Source organism: Cololabis saira, chromosome 9, assembly GCF_033807715.1.
Source record: "Cololabis saira isolate AMF1-May2022 chromosome 9, fColSai1.1, whole genome shotgun sequence".
NCBI lineage: Eukaryota > Metazoa > Chordata > Actinopteri > Beloniformes > Belonidae > Cololabis > Cololabis saira.
Genome location: NC_084595.1, coordinates 21,203,241 through 21,228,298, shown reverse-complemented (window position 1 = coordinate 21,228,298; position 25,058 = coordinate 21,203,241). Strand labels below are relative to the sequence as shown.

The window sequence follows — 25,058 nt, the reverse complement described above, 5'->3', positions numbered from 1 at the left end:
GGATAGTTTCAATGTTTTTTTTTTCAGCTCTAGTGCTTCCTACATCATTATTGTGATTTCACATCTAATAGATTTGTTCATTTCACATGTAGATGCTCTCCTCAAGCAAGAATAAGAAGTGGATCAAAAACACGCGTACATGTTATGCATGAACTTTGAACAATATCCGTTCTTGTCTCTAGACAACTTTGATGAAAGGTTTTGATCGACTTTAAATGTTGACTACTGCATAATGAGTACTGTTGTTTTGGTCCAAAAATAGTTAAGCTGCTTGTCATTCTCCCTCTCCCGATCCAACTTAAATTTTTCACTCATTCATCCATTGTACGGATCTCAATCTAAACTTCATCTGTGCAGTGAGCACGCATTCATGAAGATGAAGCGTCTTCAGGAACCAGAAGAAGTCCAGTTGCCTTGTTTCAAACCTTTTGAGAGTTACCGTGACCTGAATGACTGAGAATCAGCAGTGTAGACTCTCACAACCTCTCACAAAACAAGCACAAACCGGAAAACACGATGGGTTTGAAAGCCTGTCAGCTCTGACGGACCTATATGTCACATTGACTGATGAATAGAGAGAGGCCTATAAGCATATGCATGAAGGGAACACTTTATCTTATGTAAAGTTAGACTTCTGGCTTCTGTTTTGGGGTTCCTGTGTGGATTTTCCAGTCTTAATCAAAGGGAATTGATTTTTACCTGCACAAAACCAGACAGACTGAGTCATTGTTTGATCTATCAGGGCTGAGAAAGAGATAAAATAAAATTTAAAAAAGAGGTTTTGGGCATTGTTTTGCATATAGCACAGACTCTGTGCACCTTTTATGTAAGATGAAACACTTGGAAAGGCACTTTCCTAAATCACCCTGAACTCATGGTAATCCGCTTCCTTCATGTCTGGTTCAACTTCACAGCCAAAATGTGCACAGATGTGATGTTTTTGCATTCTGCTCGACAGAAATCATGCAATGTCAATCAAGCAATATGACCAGTGGTGGCTTATTTCTGCAGATTTTCCCTTGATCAGGCTTTTATATGTATTGCTCTTTTTCTTTATTCAGCTACAGTATGCTTGCAATGGTTGCTGATTTCTCCTGGGAAAGACCTCTTCATCTGAGTGTTTTGAGCAGGAAATGAAAAACCTGTCATTAACAGGCTGCACAGTGCTTTAAATCACTACTGTAGTGTAGCACAGTGTAAATACTTTATCAAAATGTACAGGTTTCTACTTAGTAATTATTTTTGGGGTGGGAAACTGTCAAACTATCAGATTATTAACCTTTTTTTGCAAAAAAAAGGCCTAAATATTCTCCTATTTTTGTTCTGTGTTTTGCTTGTTCTGTCATCCAGGTGTTGTCTCCATTGTCAGACACGATCTTGGCAGAAAAGACTGTCACAGTGGTGGATGACAAGGTGACCATCACAGAGTTGGGGGTCCAGCTGGTTACGGGCCTCTCCATGAGTCTTCAGCTAAGTCCGGGAAGCAACAGAGCCGTCTTAGCCACAACCACCACACAGGAGGTTCTGCAGAGCCCCAAGCAGGTCAGCACTCTGTGGTCCACTTCTGTAAGAATATCAATCAAGAAAATTAACACTTTTTTTAAATTGTGTTGACAATCTCTAAAATTATTTTAGTTACAGTTGTTTTTATGCGAAGTGACTCACAAGTGAAAAACAACAACCAAGCTACAGAACAGCTAGAGACCCTGACATTCAGTAGGGATTCAATTAAAGAAAGAAATAAAGAGAAACATATGCAGGGTCCAAAAAAAGGTAGACCTGTAGAGAGGTTAATGTTGAAAAGTGCAGTTAGAAGTGAAACATTCCAAATGTCTGGTAGGTCTTTGCTTTTCTTTGTATTTCATAATTAATAGATTTTTTTTTCTTGTTACTTGATACAATTTTATGATGCTCAATACGACCTAAGTCAATAGGAAGCTAAAATCAGCATGTTTATCTGTTTTCTAATCAGCTACAGCTACGACTTATGACTTATGCATTTTGTACACAACATAATCCAAAGTGTCCTTAAAAAATGATAATGATAATTAATGAAAAGTATCAAACATAAGAAGGTGAATGCTGGGTTTGGCGTAATAACTGTCAAACAAAATAACGGATTATTTGCACACCACTTGGGCATGTCTGATTAACACGAAGAATAACGTTAATTTGTTTCACACAGTGATCATTAGCTCCAGTATTTTTAATTTAATCAAATGCGCGTACTGTATCCATGGGTTCCAAATGTGCATTCTGCTTGGATACTGTGTTTTCCAAAACTAAAGCTGTACCAGACTTCCAGACTGCATGAGGAAAGAAAGCATGACCGTGCGTGTACTCACATACGCACGTCTGCGTTTGTTCCATACTGAGTTAACAGCCTTAACTCAGAGGGTTCAGAGCCACAGTGGAACGAAGAACGCTTTACTGTGGGCAACAAATAGAAGTGGAAGCATAATCTCAGAGCATGCGGATGCAAATTCACAGCAACTGCACAAAACGTGACTTATACTCAAAACCCGGTTGTTCTATCATGCTTGCTTCCATCTCTAATTTGCCGAGACAACACTGAACTGGCCGCTTTGATCCACCTATCTAGTCCTCTCATGAGATCCCTGGTCCTCACCATTATATCTTCGAACCGAAGAATGATGCGACTGTCATTTATCTTCCCCATCTCTTTATGTCCAGTGTGAAGATAAGCATGCAGCGCTGCAATGTTAGGTACTCTGGCAGCAGTAATTAGGGAGCATTTACAGACCACAGAGGGTGCTCCTCATACCCCTTTGAGGATTTGTACAACTGCAACATTACTGCAAAAGCTGAATTGTGAAACATCAGAAGAAGGCGGCTTTAAGAGCAAGTATATGACTAATCCTTAACTGCATGAACAATGTTAAATGTTTCTATTTTATCTTCTCCACCCATCTCTTAATCAGTATCATTTTTAGCTCAGAGAAAATAGCCATCAAGTTAGCAAAACCACACAACTTGCCACGGCTTTATACGATTTTATCTTACAAGCAGAAAGCTCAAAATATGCTCCATGTCCAGGGTTGGGGAGCGTTGGAACGTCGGAATCAAATCCTCATTGTGCAATCAAACTCCACCGGAAACTACTGTAAGATGTTTTTAGACAAGTTGTAAAATCTAAAGCATAAAAGCAGTACACATGTTGGTTTTTAGAGTTTGTTTATGAAATGAGGTTGTTTTGCACCAGATTGGAAATGTTTTAAATAGTAATATCCCATTTCTTTTGCCATGCCAAGTCAGATCATAAAGTCTTGTGTTGTTCAGTAAGTTGACAGGATGCTAGAACGACTCCAAATACTGCATTAGTCCAGCTGAAATCATAGCTCCAAACTATTTGTGTGAAAACATCTTAGTATGACTGAAATCGAACTAAACCTAAATTCACACACCCAGATAACGTGGTTAGAAGCTAGGCTAGTCCCTGCATATAAACCTTCAACTGGACTGACTTGGTCCATGTGCTCTGTTCCCACAGTTCCCATCTCTGGGCTTTGACCTGGAAGATCTTAGAAGAGGGTAAAACAGAGAAAAGTAGTAAAAAAAACGGCAGTGTTGAGGACTTCCAAAATGTACAGCAATATAAGTCTGTTCACTCGACATCGCTCCAAAATAAACCAAAACTGTATTTGTTGCTTTGCTGTCTGGAGCAGTAGGTTAACCAGAAAAACCCAATTCTAACAAGTTAAACATAGCCATATTGCTAGCTATCATGGAGGTTGACCAAAGTTGGTCAGTAAATTGATTTCCCTTTGCATTAATGTATATTGGGACAAAGAAAAGAAATAAGTTAAACAGCGAGGCCAGGCTGTGACTGTAGCGTGACTAAAGGAGGGGTTGTCTATTTTCTCTATGTCTCCCTTTACATGTATGTGTGTGGCCCCATGTCCGTATTTCCACAGGAGGCCTTGATCAGTGCCTGGCTCCAGTTCAGTGATGGTTCCGTTGCTCCGCTGGACCTCTACAATCCAGATCTGTTCGTCCTGACGGCGACCTCCCTCGATGAAGAAGTGGTGACAGTGCAACAGGACCCCTCGTGGAAATGGCCCATCATCGTCACGGAGGCGGAGGGTCAAGGCCTCCTGGTGAGGGTCGAAATGACTGTTTGCGAAGTTTGTCAAAAGTTAAAGCGCCGCAGCATCCTAGCGGCAGGGAACTGTAATGTCAGGGTGAAGTTTGGGTACAGCGATAGCTCAAAGGGAGGGATCAGCGACTACAGCCCGGATGGAGAGGACTTTGAGAACAAAGACAGACTCTCTTCTTCCCAGGACAGGACTGGACTTGACACCCAGTACTATGGCAGTTCTGTCTCTGATGTCGAGGATGGAGTGTTGAGGAGAGCAACTACTACTAGAAGTGCAATAATACGCCGACCTAATGGGGGTAAACTTTCAGATGATGGTACTCAAAACATACCCATTGACTTTGCAGACTTCCCTGCACAGGTGGATTTGCCCCGTTATAGGGACGATGACCCCACTCAGTCTACACGTGGACTCACTGACCTGGAGATTGGCATGTACGCCCTGTTAGGGGTCTTCTGCCTCGCCATTCTGGTCTTTCTGATTAACTGTATTTCTTACACCCTCAAATACCGCCACAAGGAGCTTTCCATCGAGAGCCAGGAGAACATGAACCACGCCCATGACTGGGTGTGGTTAGGAAATGAGGCAGAGCTACTGGAGAGCCAAATCAGCCTCTCACCTCAGCAGGAGGAGCAGACCTCCATGATGGACTCCAGCAGCGGCCTGGAGGAAGGCAGCCACCTGCTGAACGGAGGCTCCGTCCAGAGGAACGTGCAGAGCCAGGTGCATCGGGCGACGGATGCAGTCTGCACGGCAAGGGACAGCAAAGGTGACTCACCCACCACCAAGAGGAAGAGAGTCAAGTTTACCACGTTCACCACTATTCCCTTGGACAATAGCTACCCCATGGTCAACACACTGACTGGCAGCCACAGCCAGGACATTAAGTGGGTTTGCCAAGATGTACAGATGGGAGACTGTAAGGAATTGCGCAATTACATGGAAAGGTTAAACGACAGTGCTTTAAAAGAGGTGGCATAATGTATTGTGTGCATTTGATACGAACTCACCCTTATGCCTTCCAGAGGAAAGTGGGTCTCGGGAGGCCCATGTTTGGTGTAAGAGGAGGGAATTTACCACAGAATCCCCCAAAACTGCCAAAGGGTCATTACATTTAGGAAGACTGACACAACGCTAGAAATGACTGCTGAATCACTCATGAAAAATATGAAGATGTCAGCTGATTCTTTGCCATTTTGTTTGTCGGATGATTACCTTTTTTATTATAATTTTATTATTACAGGGTTTAGTATCAAGTAATGAGTCCAAGATGCATATGACATGAAGATGGCAGATTTTTAAGTAGTGAAATGATCATATAGATGTTGAGAAATGTGTGTGCACCTTGAATGGCTTTGAGAGTTTTGTAACATTTTGGATTGCAGTTTCTTACATCAGATCTCGATTCTGTAGAAGTTTCAGAAAGGTTAACGTAAGCAAAAAGGAAATTCTGCATGTCTTTGGAAAAGAAAAAGAAAAAAAAAGGCACAAGGTTCTGGATCCTTCTCATCCTCCTTAGCAAGGCAGAAAACCTGTTATGTATATACTGAACAGTCTCCAAAGCATTGTATTGTTGCTCTGTATATTGTATTTTTCATAACATTTAAGGAATACACAACAATGTCAAAAGTGTGTATTAGCTTTTATTGACTTACAGCACCTTAAGGCCATTCATTCAGGTCCTTAATTTAGCTGAGAGAGATGCATAAACATCGGGAGCCAATCATACATTCAGCTTTGAATCAAAGAGTATTTTAGGAGACGCGATTCACCCACAAGCCAAAACCCAATCCCACTCAAGGCTGGCCAGTGGATACTTAATACACTCATTTTGTTTATTTGAACAATCTGATGACATGACAATGGGCATGTGAAGGAACTTTGAAACTAAATGGTTTGACAGCATCACAATGTGATATCCCCTCACAACTCTAAAGCTGGTGAACTTGGAGTGAAATGCCGGGTTCATGTCTTGTTGATCTCCGTCCCACAGAAAGCAGTAAACTTTCCACTTCAGTGTGTATGGATACTAAATGAGTCATTTCCACCAAGTTGGGGAATGTTTTCTTTTTAGAAAGAGATTTTTTTATAATTGAGATAATTGCACAAATAATAATTATAATCTCTAAAAAGTTCCTAAACAGAAGCATTGGACTGAGAAATTGTTTTTTGCTCAGTGAATATTATTATCCTCACAGCGGGATTGTTTGAAAGTGTTTTCTGACATTTTTCTTTCCTCCTTCGTCGTGTGTGTGTGTGTGTGTGTGTGTGTGTGTGTGTGTGTGTGTGTGTGTGTGTGTGTGTGTGTGTGTGTGTGTGTGTGTGTGTGTGTGTGTGTGTGTGTGTGTGTGTGTGTGTGTGTGTGTGTGTGTGTGTGTGTGTGTGTGTGTGTGTGTGTGTGTGTGTGTGTGGGGTTTCACATCAAGCAAAAAAACTTTGTGTGAGGTGCTGCAGAGAAGACCTCTAGCCATCAGCAAAACTTACAATTTGCTCTTATTCTTTGGGACTCAGTGAGGACAAACAATCATAATATAAAAGCAAAGTGAGTTTGCATGCAAAGCTTTTGTGCTATGGTGCAGAATGACTGATTTATAGTAATAAAAAGTAACCCCCCCCACCACCCCCACCCACTCCTTCCCGGACACTGGAAACATGGAACCTCACTGCTCCTATTGTAACTACTGTAATGATGGGTTAAAAGCAAAGGAATCATTTCAGTGTGTTTCATTAGATGTATACTGACAAATAAAGATTATTATTATTCGTCAAACTAACTATTGGCAACAATGCAAGCACAACATACACTTATATACAATTTGCATGCAGAGATGCCCAGGGTATCCACTATTCTGAATGTCTTTCTTCTTGTGAGGTCACGCTTCGTGAGTGGCTTTCTGTGTGGCCACTTACTGTATGTGCTGCTGGGACTGGACTGCTGCACTCAGCCTACCAACCGGAAAGACCAAGGAAATCCTGCCTCTTGTATTGGTATGGGACTAATTTAACAGTCAACCACAGGGGGGTGATGATCGATGGGGCGAATGTGTGATTAAAACATCTCTGCTACTCTTTCCGGGACCATCATAAGTGGCTTCAACCCTTTTCAGGTAGGAAGGACAGTGAAGGCAATTTTAAAGCTCTCAGACCTCTAGTTTTAGAGTTCTCACCTACTGGGATTTGGCACATGACGTATAATGAGTGTATTTTACTTCGATTTCAATAGCATGGCAACTCAAGATTTTGTTTTATTTTGCCCTGAAATCGTTAAGAGGTTGGGCGGGATCTCTCCACAGGCCTTCATTTTAAATGGATTTTTAATTAAACTGATGATGTGAGACCAGCAAAGTCTTACTAATGGTTGGCTATGCTCCCTGTGGTCCTAATGTCCCGGGCTTGTTTTTTCTGAATTTTGTTAAATTATTATTCGCTGCGTGATTTATGTTGCCTCTTTGAATTCATTTTATAGTTTAACAACAGCTGAACACACACAAACACACTGACGTAGAAAAAGTACAGTAGTAGTTGACAAGGTTATCTTGACACTCTGGGCTTACCGATTTTTTTGCAGATGAAGCCGCAGAGACTGGATTGCTCATAAAAACACTCCAGTGCAAAGTCTGTGTCTTTAAACACAATCTCTCACCTTTTCACACCAAACAACGAAAAAAACAAACAAAGAGGGCCCTTTTCTAAAAACCTTCATATTTACTGCTTACAACACCACGTTGTTAGAAGTAACCTGAAGATGATGATCCAAAAGCTACAAAAAAGTTGTGCACATACATTGGCAAGAAAAACGTTATAAAACCCTTGGAGGAGTTGGATTTCAGCATTGATTTGACATAAACTATGTAAGAATCATCTTGAGTCACAATAAAAGACAAACACAATATGCTTGAGCTGGTAAAGGAAGGTCAATTAGGATTCCTCATGTGTTTATGGGATGTGATGGACTGGCGACATGTCCAGGATGTAACCCTGGACTTTGCTCAAAGAGAGCTGAGTGAATCCAGCTGACCCCTGCGACCCTGACCTGGATAGACCTGGGTATAGATGATGGATGGATGGATGAATGGATGCATGGATGGATGGATGTCTTTATTGAACACCCCCATTTAACATCCACAGTGCCGGAAAATTACTTCAATGAAACAGTCTTGGAGATATAAAGGTAAAGAGCTACTTTGACTGATAAAATGCCCTCAGGCAGTTTTGGTTTGGTGTTATAATAAGCATCTGCTGACATGATCCATTCATCACCTAAAGGAGATCTCTGAAGACATAAAATCAAGAGTAGTTGATTTGTATGAGGCTGTGATAAAAAGCTCTCTTGTAAATTATCCATCAGAACTGTCAAAATGTAGTCTGATGGATGTCAGTACTAAACTGTTAAAGGAGGCAGTGCTAAACTGATTGAATTGAGAGGACTTCAGTGCACAGAATACCAACATCCTAAATAGTAAAGTATGGAGAGGTGAGCATTTTTTTCCCCACTACCCAGGACCTTGCTCACTTGCCATCATTGAGTGAAAAATGTATTCCCATGTTGCACAAAGTACCTTACAGAATAATGTCAGGGTGACTGTCCTGCAGCTGGAGCTTCTACTAAGCATCAAAGTAAATCCACAGGATCTGGCATATGGAGTGGCAGAGTTAAAGGCCAAAACTTGACCCTATGTGGAATGACCTCAAAACGGGTCAGAAAATCCCCCTGAATGTTGTATATACCTGCACTTTGAATCACCTTCTTATTGAATTGTGCTACAGAAATAAACTTGCTCTTTGAAGTCATTGCAGCCAAAGGAGGTTTAACTATTACCTTGAAGAGTTCACTCACTTTTCCCTGCTGTGTTCACTGAAGGCAAGGCAAATTATAATTATTTCTGTTAGCAGCTCAAGCATATTGTTTTTATCTATTATTGTGACCTACGTGAGGATCTTATCACATTTTGTGTAAAATTTTTTATGAAAATCTGTTAATTTCAGTGGTTCACATATCTTCCATGTTTCACTTTGGTGCCATTATGTTGTTATTTTGTGTGTTATTTTGGTGCGACTCAAATTAACATAAAATAGACATCCACCCAGTGATGATGTATTTGAACAAGAGTTAGAAACAGATAAAAGTGCCCTGTTAAATTTACAGAAAATTGCTTTTAGAGTCAGTTTATTTCAATAGCATCGTTGAGCTCACAGAGCTACAGTTCAATTCTCACAAGGACAAGCCAAAGATGGCCTTCAACATGAATACTTCAAAATCCAACCATGTCATTCAGATATATTTGCTGTCAAGAGATATTAAAGCAGAATGTCGAATGGAGCAATATGTCAGTGAGTGCTCTGAGACAGGTAGTGGGATTTTTTGTCAGTTTTGTCATCCAGAAAACAATAATTGGTCAGAATGGTACCAAGATAATACTAGCAGGAGTATCAATCCTCACTATAGCTGGAGGAAATGCATCTTGATACATGTTCTGTTTTTTCATGAGTGAAGTCTCATTCTGTACAAGCAGGATGCTGTAAAGCACAGAGGCTGCATGTAATGCGCAAGCTTGAGCCTGTAAGTCCAGATGGATGTGTGCTGTTGAAGCAGTTTATGGTTGCTCATTTCACAGATGATCTCTCTTCAATGAACACCCCTAACTGAGTGTCATGCTCAGTCCTGCAGAAAACAGTCTTTCAAGTGACAGGGAAAAAAAAAAAAGAAATTCTGAATTGGAGGCGATACATACATTTCTGCAGCTCATATCGTCAGCAAGGAGTATTAATCAGAACGACATCAGTGCCGAGCCGAGCCACTTATGTCTTGTATACTTTTATAATATCTTCCATAGACACATCTGACAACCTGATAAGCCCATGTAAAAGTGATCGCTTAGCTAGAGGACCCATTTATCGGCTACATTATTTTCCGAAACGTACCGTCATCAGCTTTTTCAATGTTTCCTCGTGATTCTTCAGTTATAGAAGCAACATCTTCACAGGCATCTGCTAGGAGCTCTTTATTCAGGTAAGAAATAAATAGTCATAGAAATAGCTTAACAGTTTGTTGATTATATAAAATCTTCACAAAGTCCTCAACATGTACAGAAATGCAACTTGGACAAATCTGGTTATTTAAGTAGTAAGGTGACATAAGTTTGTGTGTGAGAGCCTTATTTATTATGTATGTTGTATGTGACTGTTTTGTACTGTGTTGTATGTTTTATGTTGGACCCCCTCGAAATTAGATGATTCATCTCAAGGGGCTATCCGTTAATAAAATGTATCACACATAGACATAATTAATCAAAAAAAAAAATCTTTGATATTGATGTTTCTTTTATACAGTGGGGAAAAAAAGTATTTATTCAGACACCAGTTGTGCAAGTTCTCCCACTTAAAAAGATAAGAGAGGCCTGTCATTTTCATCACAGGTATATCTCAACTATGATAGACAAAATAAAAAAAAACAACCAGAAAATCATATTGTCTGATTTTTAAATAATGTATTTGCAAATTATAGTGGAACATAACTATTTGGTCAATAACAAAAGTTCATCTCAATACTTTGTTACACTTTGTTGGCAATGACAGAGATCCAATGTTTTCTGTAAGTCTTCACAAGGTTTTCAAACACTGTTGCTGGTATTTTGGCTCATTCCTCCATGCAGATCTCTAGAGCAGTGATGTTTTGGAGCTGTCGCTGGGCAACACAGACTTTCAACTCCCTCCAAAGATTTTCTATGGGGTTGAGATCTGGAGACTGGCTAGGCCACTCCAGGACCTTGAAATGTTTCTTACGAAGCCACTCCTTCGTTGCCTGGGTGAACGGTTTGGGATCATTGTCATGATGAAAGACCCAACCACGTTTCATCTTCAGTGCCCTGCTGATGGAAGGAGGTTTTCACTCAAAATCTCACGATACACGGCCCCATTCATTCTTTCCCTTACATGGATCAGTCGTGCTGGTTCCTTTGCAGAAAAACATCCCCATGATGATGTTTCCACCTCCATGCTTCACAGTAGGTTTGGTGTTCTTTGGATGCAACTCAGCTTTCTTTCTCCTCCAAACACGACAGGTTGGGTTTCCACCAAATAGTTCTATTTGGACCATTTCATCTGACCATATAACATTCTCCCAATCCTCTTCTGCATCATCCAAATGCTCTCTAGCAAACTTCAGATGGGCCTGGACATGTACCGGTTTAAGCAGGGGGAACGTCTGGCACTGCAGGATCTGAGTCCCTGGCGTAGTGCGTTACCGTTACCGTTAAGTTGTGACCGTTAAAGAGTCACAACTCTGTTGAGCCGTGCATTCCTGCAGCTCTCAGTAGTGAAGACTTTATGAGCTTCTTTAACAGTAAAATCACGAGAATTAGAGAAGAAATCAACCAGCCGGTTGTGGGCGTTTCTTCAGCTTTAGCGACTTCCCTAGGCTCTGACTTATCTCTAGACTGTTTTGATCCTATAGACCTCCCTGAGCTGACCTCACTCGTCAATAGAGCTAAGTCAACTACATGTATGTTAGACCCCATCCCGACTCGACCGTTCAAAAATGTTTTTTCTCTTATTGGTACGACAATACTAGACCAAATCAACCTATCCCTAAACTTAGGATATGTACCGCAGGTTTTCAAAGTGGCAGTAATTAAACCTTTACTTAAAAAACCTTCTCTTGACCCAGACACCTTAGCTAATTATAGGCCAATTTCCAACCTTCCATTTGTATCTAAAATTCTGGAAAAGGCAGTTTCAAGCCAGTTATGTGACTATTTGTATAGAAATGATCTGTTTGAAGTCTTTCAGTCAGGGTTCAGAATGCATCATAGCACAGAGACAGCACTGGTTCGAGTCACGAATGACCTCCTTATGGCCTCAGATAAGGGATTAGTGTCCATATTCGTTCTACTGGACCTCAGTGCTGCTTTTGACACTGTTGATGGCATTTTACTGCACAGGTTAGAGCATGTTGTTGGGATTAAAGGGACAGCTCTACGTTGGTTTAAATCATATCTATCTGACAGGTTCCAGTTTGTTCATGTACATGAGGTTTCTTCCGAACAGTCAAGGGTCTGTTATGGTGTTCCGCAGGGTTCAGTGCTAGGGCCAATTTTGTTCAGTTTATGCATGCAGCCATTGGGAAGTATAATCCAGAATCACGGCATACACTTTCATTGTTATGCTGATGATACGCAGCTCTATTTGTCTATGAAGCCGGATGAAACAGAACCGTTAGTTAAACTTCAGGCATGTCTTAGGGAAGTCAAGGACTGGGTGTCCAGACATTTTTTGCTTCTAAATTCAGATAAAACAGAGGTTATCATTCTTTGTCCAGAGCATCTTAGGAAGGACTAGATGGTGTTGCGATGGCTTCCAGTGCAACTGTGTGAAACCTTGGTGTTGTTTTCGATCAGGATTTGTCGTTTAAACCATATGTTAATCAGGTTTGTAAAATAGCGTTTTTCCATCTCCCTAATATTGTAAAATAGCGTTTTTCCATCTCCCTAATATTGCAAAAATTAGGAAAATCCTCTCGCAGAGTGATGCAGAAAAAAATGGTTCATGCGTTTGTATCTTCTAGACTAGATTACTGTAATGTGTTGTTAGCAGGATGTCCAAGTAATTTGCTGAATAGGCTCCAGCTGATCCAAAATGCAGCAGCACAGTACTGACAGGAATCAGCAGGAGAGACCACGTCTCTCCAGTGTTAGCGTCGCTCCATTCGCTACCTGTAAAATTCAGAATCCAAGCCCAAAACGGCTTAGCTGCGCAGTATTTACAAGACCTGATCGTGCCTTATGTTCCTGGCAGAGCTCTCCGCTCTCAGAGTGCAGGTTTACTTGTAGTTCCTAGAGTATCTAAATGTAGATTTGGAGGGTGGGCATTCTTCTATCAGGCACCATTACTATGGAACCAACTTCCAATCTGGGTTAAGGAGGCTGACACCACCTCCACCTTTAAAACTAAACTTAAAACCTTTCTGTTTAGTAAAGCCTATAGTTAGTGTTTAGTAAACCTCTAGCTGGTGTTGGTAAATCTCTAGGTAGTGTAAACTTCCTCTCTTCTCCATTTCCATTTTTATTTATTATAAATATCTCATAGCTATCGTTTTTGTCCATCGTACCTCTAGTTTCTTGTGCCGGCCCCCCTTTTTTCTCTTTTGTGCATGTTTGCAGGCCGGAGCCTCGGGAGCTGGGTTCTGGCCTGCGGTCCCGGTCCCCCCCACCATCCCCGGTCATCCCGTTGCTGCTTCCACCTGCCTACGTGGATGTCTGCTGTTGCTGCTGATGCCCCCCCCCCCCCCTTGATCATCCCGTTGCTGCTTCCGCCTGCCTGCGCCCCCCCCCCCCCCGGTCATCCCGCTGCTGCTTCCACCTGCCTGCTGTGTGCTGCTGACGTCCCCGACTCCCCCAGTCTGGCCTTCAGCAGGAGGGTCCCCCCTTATGAGCCTGGTCCTGCTCAAGGTTTCTTCCCTCCTAAAGGGGAGTTTTTCTTGCCACTGTTTGGCTTAAGGCTTTTCTCCCACTATGGAAGTTTTTACCTGCCATTGTTTATGTAATAATTGCTCGGGGGTTTATGTTTATGTTCATGTTCTAGATCTCTGGAAAGCGTCTAGAGACAACATCTGTTGTATTACACGCTATATAAATAAAATTGAATTGAATTGAATTGAATTATTACCGCCTTGCAGTTCTGCCTCTACTGCTTCAATTTGTCGAAAATTCCTCTGAACACGAGAAACAAGCCGGCACACATGAATTATGACCTGGAGGTAGTGCTTTAGTTTTGAATGTTAAGCTGTCTCAGCCACAGATGTGTGGCTGTCTGGCCAAACGGAAGAGGAAACAGCTGTCTGAGCCTCGTGATGCAGAAGCCTCAGCGAGGGAAAAAAACCGGATAAAAAAAATGAAGCTTTACATCATTTAATTAGCAGCCTGTTTTAGGCTGTAAGAAAAAAATTATTTGGTTTTATTTATTTATTGTATAACATTAATAAATAAGATACTCTACAGCACAATGAGTCTGTAGTAGGACCAAGGAATCATGACCCAAATCATGAAATCAGACTTTCAAGGCAAATCCTGGGATTGATAATCAGTGTTGCCATGTTGCCCGAAACTGCTGGATTTTGATGGCAAAGTTGATGTGTGATAGTGTTTGTCCAACAGGTTGATACCATCTTTCAAGAACAGAGATTAAACAGCTGCATGTTTTTAACAGCATGTTCTTTACCGTTCTTTAATGGGCACAAATATGAAAACAAAACAATGTTCCAGTTCTCTATCATTTTGAAAACAGAACATCATTGCAAAGTAAATACCATAAATCTTGATAATAACCAAGATGGCAAAGAAGTCACATACAAAAGTTGAATTAAAAAGAAATAAACAAACAAGCATTTAGCATTATCCCATCAAATGAACATAAGCTAAAAATCTGCTGTTTAATACATTAGTGAGAAGAAATACTCTGTAACTTTTTTATTTTACACCGAAAGATAAACACTGCTCTGAGCTCCCAAAGGCAATTTTAAATTTCCTGGAGAGTTGCTGTTTATCACATGACAGTATTCCTTAAGCCCTGAGAGTTTTCTTATATTAAAATTCAGTACCTTGTGCTCGACTTAATCTGAGGTTTGAAGAATTCATCCCCCATTCCACAATCTCCCACCCCCACCACACACACACCCACACACACACACACACAAACACAGACACACACACTTTCTTATTCTAGAGTAAAAAGCAAAAAACAAATGCATCAAAGTCTTATAAATACAACAAAAGTGAAGCTTATTTGTAAAATCATTTTTAAAAAACTGCCAAAGCTGCAAAGCTCCGATAACACAGAGAGTTGCTATTAATTTTGTTAGAATATTTGAAATATACAGATAATATACAGATAATACTGATATAGACATTTTTAATTTCTGTATTTCAGCCTCGTAACATGATCCAAGAATTTTGAAAGGCAGTAAAGCCAACTGATACTGTCCAAACTGTTGTTTGTCATGAAGACATGCAGTTCTGCAGCTTGAGCAGCATTAAAACGAAAAAAATAGGGAGTGAAGCTTCATTGGAGCCATGGAGAATATTGTTGACACTGTTCGTGTACAGTGCTGTCTGAGGATTTAAAATGGACTTATGGGATGGATTTATGAGGCTTTGCAGTGTGCACTGTAATCACAGGCAATGAAAAACAAATATGGGAGATTTGCCTCTCTTAGTCTTACATCTGAATATAGGATTTACTTAAAGGAAATCGAAGTGTGTTCATTTGAAATTACCTCAAACAGAAGTCCAGCTCTTTTCGTAACTTTAACAGAAATCATTCTGGGAAACTGCAAGATAAACCTAACCCCCTGCATTAGAAGCAATTCACCGTTCAATGCCATATGCTTTTAAAGAGTTTAAGCTCTTTAGAAGCACCAAAGGATGAATGAAATAATGTTGGAATTCAAAACAAAAATACCCCGTGTCCAGGATACACATACAAGATTAGAGACAATTTAAACTGTAAGTACCAATGAATCACTCTGGAATAACAAAACTGATTAGCAAAACCACAAGCTCATTGTTTGTACTGTAAGTTAATGATAGGTATAATATAAAAGAAAAATATACAGTATGTCTTTGAGACAAAGGACATATTAAAACTAACATTAAAAACAAGTGAGCCTTCCTCGTGATTAGAAAATGTTAATCTATCACATATTTATGGCACCACCCCTCAAGTTAAGTGCAAATGATCTAAGAAAGGCACGAGAATTAAACACACCACAGGAGAGGAAGACAGCAGAAATGTGTCAAACAAGACTCCTTGATGAATCTCTGAACTGTCTCCAAAATGGTACCAACGCAGTCACCCAGTAATGTTATCAGAAACGAGAATGAATTCACACTAAAAAGCTCAAACAAACACAAATATGTGCATTGTAATGAAAGGAAAATAAGTACACTGTTGTGGTACTTATTCAACAGCATCTTTGGGCACTGAGAGATATGGCGGGTTACTGGGATGTGTGCTGAGGTCAAGAGAAGGTGTGTCTTTGCCGCTGGCTTCCTGCTCTGCCCCTCTGCTTGTCGTACTTGACGGAGACAATGAGGAAGACCAGCAAGGTCACACCTTGGATGCCCGCCAGGAGGAAGAAGTAGTAGTGAAGAGAGCAGTCGTTGATGTTACCTGTAAGAGGGCACACAATTTTAGCTTAAGCAGAACAAACGGGCCCTCAGATGAAGCTCTGAGACTGATAAATGTTACAACAGCAAACGTTACCCAAAGAAATACAAACTCTCAGAACAAAAGTGTCAACATATTCAAACAGGGACAGCAGGGGTGCACTTTCATCATCATGAAAGGATACCAAAGACAAAAGTGAATGGCCACAAGCTCACAAGTGTGACAAGTTGCTGTGTAAACAGGGTTGAAGTGAGAATGGCAGCATCAGGATTCTCTGAGGAATCAGGATTCAGCAACGGGGCGGGGGGTCTTGTTATTTCTCATTTCACCGCAGTGAAACCTTCTGGAAGTCAAAAAGAACGACCCTGCATTTCAGTTTTAAAACAAAAAGACTTGTATTGATGAAGTGGGACTTAAGTATCAAAAAATAAGAAGAACAGCGCAGGCCCTCAGCTGTAATTCACGTCAGGGAGTCTTTCATCTGTATTAAAGCACATTTCGTTTCCTCGTGGGATCAGGATGCAAAAAAAAAGGAGGAAAAAAATAAACTGATGATTCCACTGTGGTTTGTGACACAAAAACATGACTTGTTAAAGCTCTGTAGTTTGACAAGAATAAGGATACACACAAGTTCTGCAAACATTAAGACATTATGGCCTGATGCAACATACATATGCTTATACCTTTCAATGCTTATGGTGCCTTGACATTTTTGACACACACAAATTATCATAACGTTTTCTTTTAAATATTGATAAATATGATTGCAAAGTCAAGCTTATTCAATGGCTGAGAAACAAAAAGGCTTTAATGAACAGTGTTGGATCCCTTTGGTTTTAGAAGTCTATTTTTAACAAATCCTTCGGTTTGAATGGTCTGAATGAAAAAAAGGGAAATAATATCAGTATTAGTTGATATTCTCTTAAATCTTTTTAATATCTGGGTTTTGAGAATTTGGACAGCAGGCTCTAAGTGTATGAGCATTTGCTGTATAGAACAGTTGGCCTCATTTAACCACAAAATAAAAGAAAAGCTGAAAAATAAAAATCCTGTTTTCATCTCTCCAGGCAGTTTAAGAGAGGCAAAGCTGACAACAATACAACTGTCCTCACAGAAGATGTATTGGTATTAGAACAGCTTTTGTCTTCTTGACCATGTGCAGGAGAGCAATTGACTTTGTATCCAACTGCATGAGATGATGCTCTTTATTGGTTTGATGGACACATAGACATTACAGGATTAAATGACTGCTGATGGTGACTTATGCGAAGGAATGGAGATTAAACTTTGTACTCCACTTCATGCATCAGTGGATGTGCTAGTGCAAAGAGATACCTATAGCTTACAACCTGCATTATCTGCAAATGAAATAATGTGATGCCCTGGAGCAATCAGCTGTCTTGCTCGGAAAGCTCCTTTTAGCTTCTCAGTGTGAGGTTGTCGCAATGAATAAAGAGCCACGAAAGAGAAGCAGACTTGATTTTAATTGGATATGAGGCCAATTCCCTGTTCAACTACAGCACAATCCAATTACATTTGTGAATTGAAAGCTAACAGCCCCTTTATTTACAATGTACAGTGTTAACGTGGTCCTCCTGGTCTGGTCTGAAAGTTTTAAGGAGATTCATTGTATCGCATTTAGTGATATCTGGTGGGCTAGTTTTCAAAGTTAAGAAACTGAACCACATGACAGCAAAGCATGAGAAAAGCCAGCCAATGTTTGGGTTGGACTTTCAGCAATACTGTAGTAAACAAAGCAGAGCAGCATAGGCTAAGGAAGAGGAGAAGGAACAAATGTGCTTTTGGACAACTGCAATTGGGGAAAAAAATAGGAAAAAACAGAAAGGTTTTTCACCATAAAAAAAAAAACAAAAAACGAAACAATAACACACAAAAAAAAAAAATTGTATGGCCTAACTATGTTTTAAACTATGCCTAACTATGTGTGCTCCCTGTTGATTTTTGATTTTAGGCAAAAAGATTGTTTATTTCTAGCATTAACATGGCTGGGCGCAGATGCACCAGTACTGAGGCCCTCCACCAGATTTTAGCTCTAAATTTTCTGTTACGAAGGGCAAGAAGGGTGGTGGTACTAGACCAATTTCACCAGTTGCTGCTAAGCAAATTGTATTTGAACAGTTCACCGCCTTCGTTCAACACCTTCGGATATCATGCCTTTGTCTTCAGCAGTCCTCCAATTGCATGTATTGCAGTTTACAGACCACCTAAAAAGTGTCAAGCTTTTATTCAGGAATAATCTGAATTCTTATCATTAATATAGACCTCCTATAATATGATTATCATATATGGAGATTTTAGCTTACACATAGATGTGCAGTCAGACTACACAGACAATTTATTGACCTGCTCAACTCCATGGTCATGTCATGCAGCCGACTCACAACAATGACACACTTTGGATCTTTTCATAAGCTATGGTATAAACTCTAAAGCTATGGTATAAACTCTAATGTGTCCTCTGTTGTGGACACCTCTGTTGGCTGCAGTACCCCCAACGGCCGTCGTGGTGAAGGGTGGTGCTAGAGAGTCTCATTTCTTAAAAGGAGCCTCATGCTCCTTTAAAGTAAAGAACCTGGGTGTTATTCTTGACTCTGAGCTTGGTTTTATTCCACATATTAAGCATGTGGTTAAAACAGGTTTTTATCATCTCAAGAGTCCACCCATTTGTCTCTCGGGCAAATATGGAGATGCTGAAGCATGCTTTTATCTCCAGTCACATTGATAACCGTTATGCTGTGCATTCTGGTCATCCCCCCGAAAAACATTTCACACCTTCAGCTTCATCAGACTTGTGTCTTGACGAGGGCCAGAAAGGGAGCTCACATTATATCAGTTTCACTCTAATCAGGATCGATTTTAAGCTTCTTATGGTTTTTAAAAATCTTAATGGTCTTGTGCCTTTCTTATCTTACTGATCTGCTTTTACCTTATGAACACACACACAGAGACCCTTGGGTCGTCTGGCACAGGTCTTCTTAAAATTTGTTTTAAAAACAAGCTCAAGTCCTAACTGGCTTTTAACTAATATCCCCTTTTATATAACCCTGTTTTAGATCCATCTCAGATTTTCTGTTTGGGGCATGTTTTTTGACAGATTTTGCTGTTAAATATTGCCAGTATCTTATAGGGGTGTAACGATACACTAATCTCACGATACGGTACGATACACGATATTGAGGTCACGATAACGATACGATACGATATTATAGCAGTATTTTTTTAACAACCTTGAATGAGGAACATATGACTGGAAAAAATTGTCTTTTATTTGAAAGACACAAAATACAAAACAATGCTGTGCGTTTGCCTTATTGTTACAGTTTGTAATGCTTTATAACTGTTTAAGTTTTAAAGAGAAAGCCAGGCCAACCATTTTACCCAAACTGAACTAAAAGCAAATGTCAGGTTTGCATTATGCATCTTCAGTTTCATACAAGTACAAATATTTTGCCACAAACTGAATAGTTTCTCTCATGTATGATTTTACTTTTTCTTTTCCAGAAATTTAACAACTAAAATTAAATAAATAAATACAAGTAAATAAATACATACAATTTTACATCATAAAAAAGATTGATTCATGCTCACCTTATAAGTGTAAGAGGAGATTTATTTTTGTTAAGAAGGTTATTTTGTTAATTCAGGGTTCATTATTTTATAAATATATTCTTTAAATTCTGTAAATCAGGGACTATAATGACACTAGTCAGTTTATCTGTAGTTGTTAATATGTTTTAGATTGGGCGGAGTGATACAGCACTAGGTGCTGTGTTGATGTTCTAAAATCCTACGCTGTTGAGCGGACATTGAAGTACACTGGAATTTAGCAGAAGTTGTCTCCGTGTTTATCCTACTCAAGACCCCAAAAAGGTTTAATTTAATAAGGTAAGGCTTAACTCTACACCAGACTTACATAAGTAAAGGTTCAGACCTCAAAACGGAACTGCAAAACGGGACTAGTTTCTCCTGAGCGGAGGAAGATTTTGGTCCGCGCAGTCCGGTCGCGGTCGCATGCGCGTTTCTAGTAAACACAATAGATTAATATTAATAACCCAATATCGCGATACACCTTGTCACCTCCACGACACGTATTGTGACATTTTTGTATCGCGAAATTTCGTGGCACGATATATTGTTACACCCCTAGTATCTTATGAATTTACTTATTTGTCTATTTCTATCACAATTTATTACTATATTTTATCTATTATTTGTCAATTTTTTTATATTAATTTATTTCTTGTATCTTTATTTTTTATATTTTTCATACATTTTACTTTTTTAACTCCAGTGTTTCATCAGTGGGAGTCCTCTGCATTGGGAGGGCTGTTGACTCTGGTTGCTGGAGTGATAGACCAAGGTCCCTGGGTTGTGGTGGGGAGAAAACACTCTAACAGAGGTTGTGTTTGGCACTTTTTCTTGCCTGGGGTTGGATTGTGGGCCCCTACCAAGCAGTCTGGCCCCCAGGTGTAGCAGCCGCCTCCCAATGCAGACAGCTCTCTATGATACTGTGATAGTGTTCCCTCACTTTTGTGCCCAGCAATGTTGTACATGTTCTTATTTCTTTTAATCTTTGATTATGTTGTATTATTGATAGGGATTAGGGTTATTGGGGAAGGAGGATGGGTGCGATTGATTTCTTTTTTTGTTTTTTTTTGCTGTTAAGCACTTTGTGCTGCATTTTTTTAAAATGAAAAGTGCTATATAAATGAGTCAGACTTATTGCTGGCAATGTAAACCCAGCTCTCAAGCTCTTCTGGTTGTAAAGGATGGATATAGTGAAGGAGTTGATAACCTATACTTCTGAAACACCTCCCACAGGACTAAAGAGACATGGGCTGTAAACTGTACACATATACTACATTTATGATTAAAACACACCTACTTTAAACCAAACACTGCTCTAAATGTATCACAGTTAGCAATGTAACTGCCTACAGTATGCTCACAGAAAAACAAAGTCTACTACTGCAGTCTTAAGAAAGAAAGCAGTGTTTCCAGCATAAAGGAACTAATGCAGTATACAAATTAGAGAAGGGGAGATGTTGACATGTATATTTGCCAGTAGCATCTATAGCATGATATAAAATATGTTCTATGAAAGCAAAGTCTGGATGATAAAAACAAAACTAATATTTACAGCAACATGCTGGCCATTTCATTGGGTAAAACTTTAAAATATCACTACACCACCATCAGCACTCTGAACTGCTGATACGAGGCAGAAGATACTTAGACTCGTCCAACCAGGCTGCATTTTCTCAATCTATTGTACACTTTTGGTGAGTTTGATGTTTTGTGCACTACAGATAAACGTCGGCATTCCTTGGTTATAAGGGAGATTATTTAAATTGCTGTTGCCTCGTCTCATCTCAAACCAATCTGGCCATTTTCCTCTGACCTCTGGATTTAACAAGATATTTTAGCCCATCTGGCACCAACAAACATACCAAATCCAATGTCACTTAGATCACCTTTATTCCATATACTAATGCTCTGAGCTTCAAGTTTTGACCATGTCTATAAGCCTGAATGCACTGAGCTGCCACCATATGGCTGGCTTATCAGATACTGAAAGCTGAACAGGCTTTTTGAACAGATAGACCCAATAAAGTGGCTAGTGACTGTTTTAGACTAAACTTGGCCCTGTGACGATGCTTAATAGCAACAATGGGGATGTGAAAAAGAAAAATACTGTCTTTATGACATTTGATGTGTAATTTTGCTGCATACAAGATTATATTGAGATATGATTTGATTGCAATCCCTGTTTTCCTTGTTCCAATTTTCAGAAAAAAATATAAAAAATAAATAAATGAACGAAGCCCATAAATATTTGCAAGACATTTTTAAAGTCAACTCCCAAGCAAAAGATGAGGCAAAGCAAAAAAAAAAAGATTCAAGTACTGTTTCGGGTTAGAAAATTACTTGCTTGTGATTACACCGGATGCTCCAACATACGGGTCAAATATCTAATATTCCAGTCATATAAACTTGTGGATGAATATACCGGCAAGTGAGTTTGTGCAGATCATGTAGGCCTGTCAATATAAATTTAGGTTCTAAAATGAATGAACTGATCCAGAGCTTCAGAGCACTGACCTGACATTTTGATGCTTCACCGTCTTCAATCCCATCCTCTATCTTAGAATGAAATCACAAAGAGAATCAACATATGCTTGTTTTGGCTTTAAATATGCTTTTTTTCTGCTACCACTCTCTCCAGATAACTTTATGGCTGATTGTGTTTTGTCTGTTATTTTAGGGATGTATTATAAGAAAAGAAAAAAGAAAAAAAAAAGAAACTTTTTTTATTCGAACCTTTAAGTGAAAATAAGACTTCATTTTAAATTTCACAGACTTCCATTAAAGCCTTGACATTTTGCTGAGTGTGACCCAACAGGATGTGCAAATGTCAACTCATGGTGGATACCTGAGCACTTTCCAGGCATCTGACATAGCATCAGTCTGGACTTGAACACTGGTCAAAGAAAAGGCCATTTCCTGTCTTGTGACAATAGAGACTCACAAAAACAACCCAGTTTGAATGAATGATACTTCCAACAGGAGGGGAACATATTAAAATGCAATTTTCTTGAGACAAAACCACCTCCGGTGTAAATTATCATTTTGTGAAGGTTGCTGTCTGATTGACTAAACGTATGAAATAAAAACAACAGCATGTTGTCTTTAATGTGATTGGGTGCAGGGAAATTAAACCAGAACTATTTAAGATATGAACAAAAGAACCAGATGTTGTGGAAAACAATGTACTGATGGATTCGTGGGAGAAATCATTTCAACACGGGACGTCAATGTGTTTTTAGTTGGAAAACAGATGTGGCTGATATATAGCTTCAACATTTTAAACACACCTACAGTGCAGACAACTGCAGAGGTCTTACATGTTATCATTAATGCCCAAACACAGAAACATGCTTAAACAGAACCATGATCTGCATACACTTTTTGAGAACATAAATTTGGTTAAGCCAAAAAGCTAAACATAAATAAACTTCTTGAATAGAAGAGCTGCATCTGAGAAAGATATGGGGTTTCTCCCCCATATCCATGAGGACCTGAAGCTTCTCCCTGTGTGTGTGTGAAGGTACACTCAGCTGTAAGTTCAGGTTTATATGGGCTAATACATTAACTAGCATTACCCAAACACTGTAATACTGAAGGCTCAGAAGTGAAGTTATATTTGAATATACATTTTGTAATTAAATTAAAATATTTATCCAAGCATTGATTAAACCCTTAAAAAAGTGATTTCAGTTCATAAATATTACATACTTAGACAATTTGTTTAGTTTCAATTTGTTTTTATATAAATAAAATCTCTTTTACTTTGAAATGACAACAAAATGTTAAAGGCAAATAAACACTGTTTTAGAATTCAGTAGAATTTACTGGTCTCTTTTGGTTGTTTTTTTCTCTTTCGTTCTTTCGGTGATTGGAACTGCTAATCTTAAACTGCACTTACAAGATCTATAACAGTTTAGTGAAGTGCTGACTGTTTCACCCACAATGAGTCTTTTAGAAAAAGAAAAACCATTTTAAAAGGTTTAGACGAAGCATAATGTTCACAACCAAGCATTGTTAAGGTGTCAATAAATTTGAAAGACGTTTTTGTTACTTAATACAACGTACATCATTTGCATCCCTACAATCAAAAACTGCAAGAACTATAGTACTATAGTGTAATTTATACTGTGTGTTCGGGCCTTCGCTCTTCACTGAAAGCTGTGTGTTAATGTTATAATTTCTACAACTACACATTTTAACACAGTCAGTTATAATGTATTCAAGACTCCAGTACTAAAAATCAAAGTGAAGTTGTTGGTTTAAACATTTCTGACTAGTTTATGAGGTGTTGGCACCCAAGTTGTCTTTCCCTATGAAGTTCCCAACAAAGAGACTTAAGCTTAAAGTTGGAAATAATGATATTCATGATAGAACCGATGAACTCCTTTGTGACACCGTACCCGTACTACTGCTTAAAATTTGTTTGTGGAGAAAAAGCAGATGATGGCGCTACAGTACGACAGCAGATCTGAGCATCCACTAGTGCGATGCCAAGGCATGACTGTCTCCATGTATTGCTGCAGGGACAGCTTTACTTAAGAGGGGCAGAGCTGTGTAATCAGACCCCCGGCCTGTGATTAATGCTGCTGTCTGTCTGTCTCCAAGAACCATATGGCTTAGTTCAACTCAGCATGGCTCACCCAAGACGCTGTTTACTGGATACCATTTTGCCCACAGCAACAAAAAAAATGTGAATCTATTACACCTACAAAGCTACTAGATGTGGGCAACCCCAATATCCATAGGACTTAAAAAATAAAATCACAACAACACAAAAAGCAAAAGCAAAACACTGCACGATGCCTGGATATGCGCAATGTGTTTTGTCTTTAAACAGAATGATGTTCTGTTTCATTTCTGCAACTTACCCTTTAAATCACTTGCTATGGAAAGCAGGAGTCAAACAGGCAATCTGATTTTAGTTTAACTTTCCGCAAGGCTGGGCAAACAATGGATTTATGAAGCTCACAGAGTTAAAATCATTAGTAGTACCTCCCTGTCGGTCAGCATACTCTATTAATGAGCTATTAGGTGTTTGTGGATAAGCAATTTACAGTGCTGTCTTATTTACCACACACTCAGGGAAAAGTGCATCTGGCTTGGGGGGGGTGGCTTCACTTGATAGGAAGCTCATCCATCTGTTGCCACAACCGTGTAATTCACGCGACC

General features: G+C 39.5%; 2 protein-coding genes across 2 annotated transcripts in view; one reads left to right on the top strand and one right to left on the bottom strand.

The window, feature by feature from the left end:
* si:dkeyp-14d3.1 (transmembrane protein 132C) overlaps positions 1 to 6,116 on the top strand; it is a 206,683-nt gene extending 200,567 nt beyond the window's left edge. The window contains exons 8-9 of the mRNA XM_061730761.1: positions 1,351 to 1,542; positions 3,936 to 6,116. Coding sequence (XP_061586745.1) covers positions 1,351 to 1,542; positions 3,936 to 5,099 — 1,356 coding nt within the window. The 3' untranslated portion in view covers positions 5,100 to 6,116. The remainder of the gene's footprint in view (positions 1 to 1,350; positions 1,543 to 3,935) is intronic.
* An 8,193-nt stretch (positions 6,117 to 14,309) lies between these two features.
* The window catches only part of slc15a4 (solute carrier family 15 member 4), a 32,703-nt gene continuing 21,954 nt past the window's right edge, over positions 14,310 to 25,058 (bottom strand). The window contains exon 9 of the mRNA XM_061730759.1: positions 14,310 to 16,283. Coding sequence (XP_061586743.1) covers positions 16,132 to 16,283 — 152 coding nt within the window. The 3' untranslated portion in view covers positions 14,310 to 16,131. The remainder of the gene's footprint in view (positions 16,284 to 25,058) is intronic.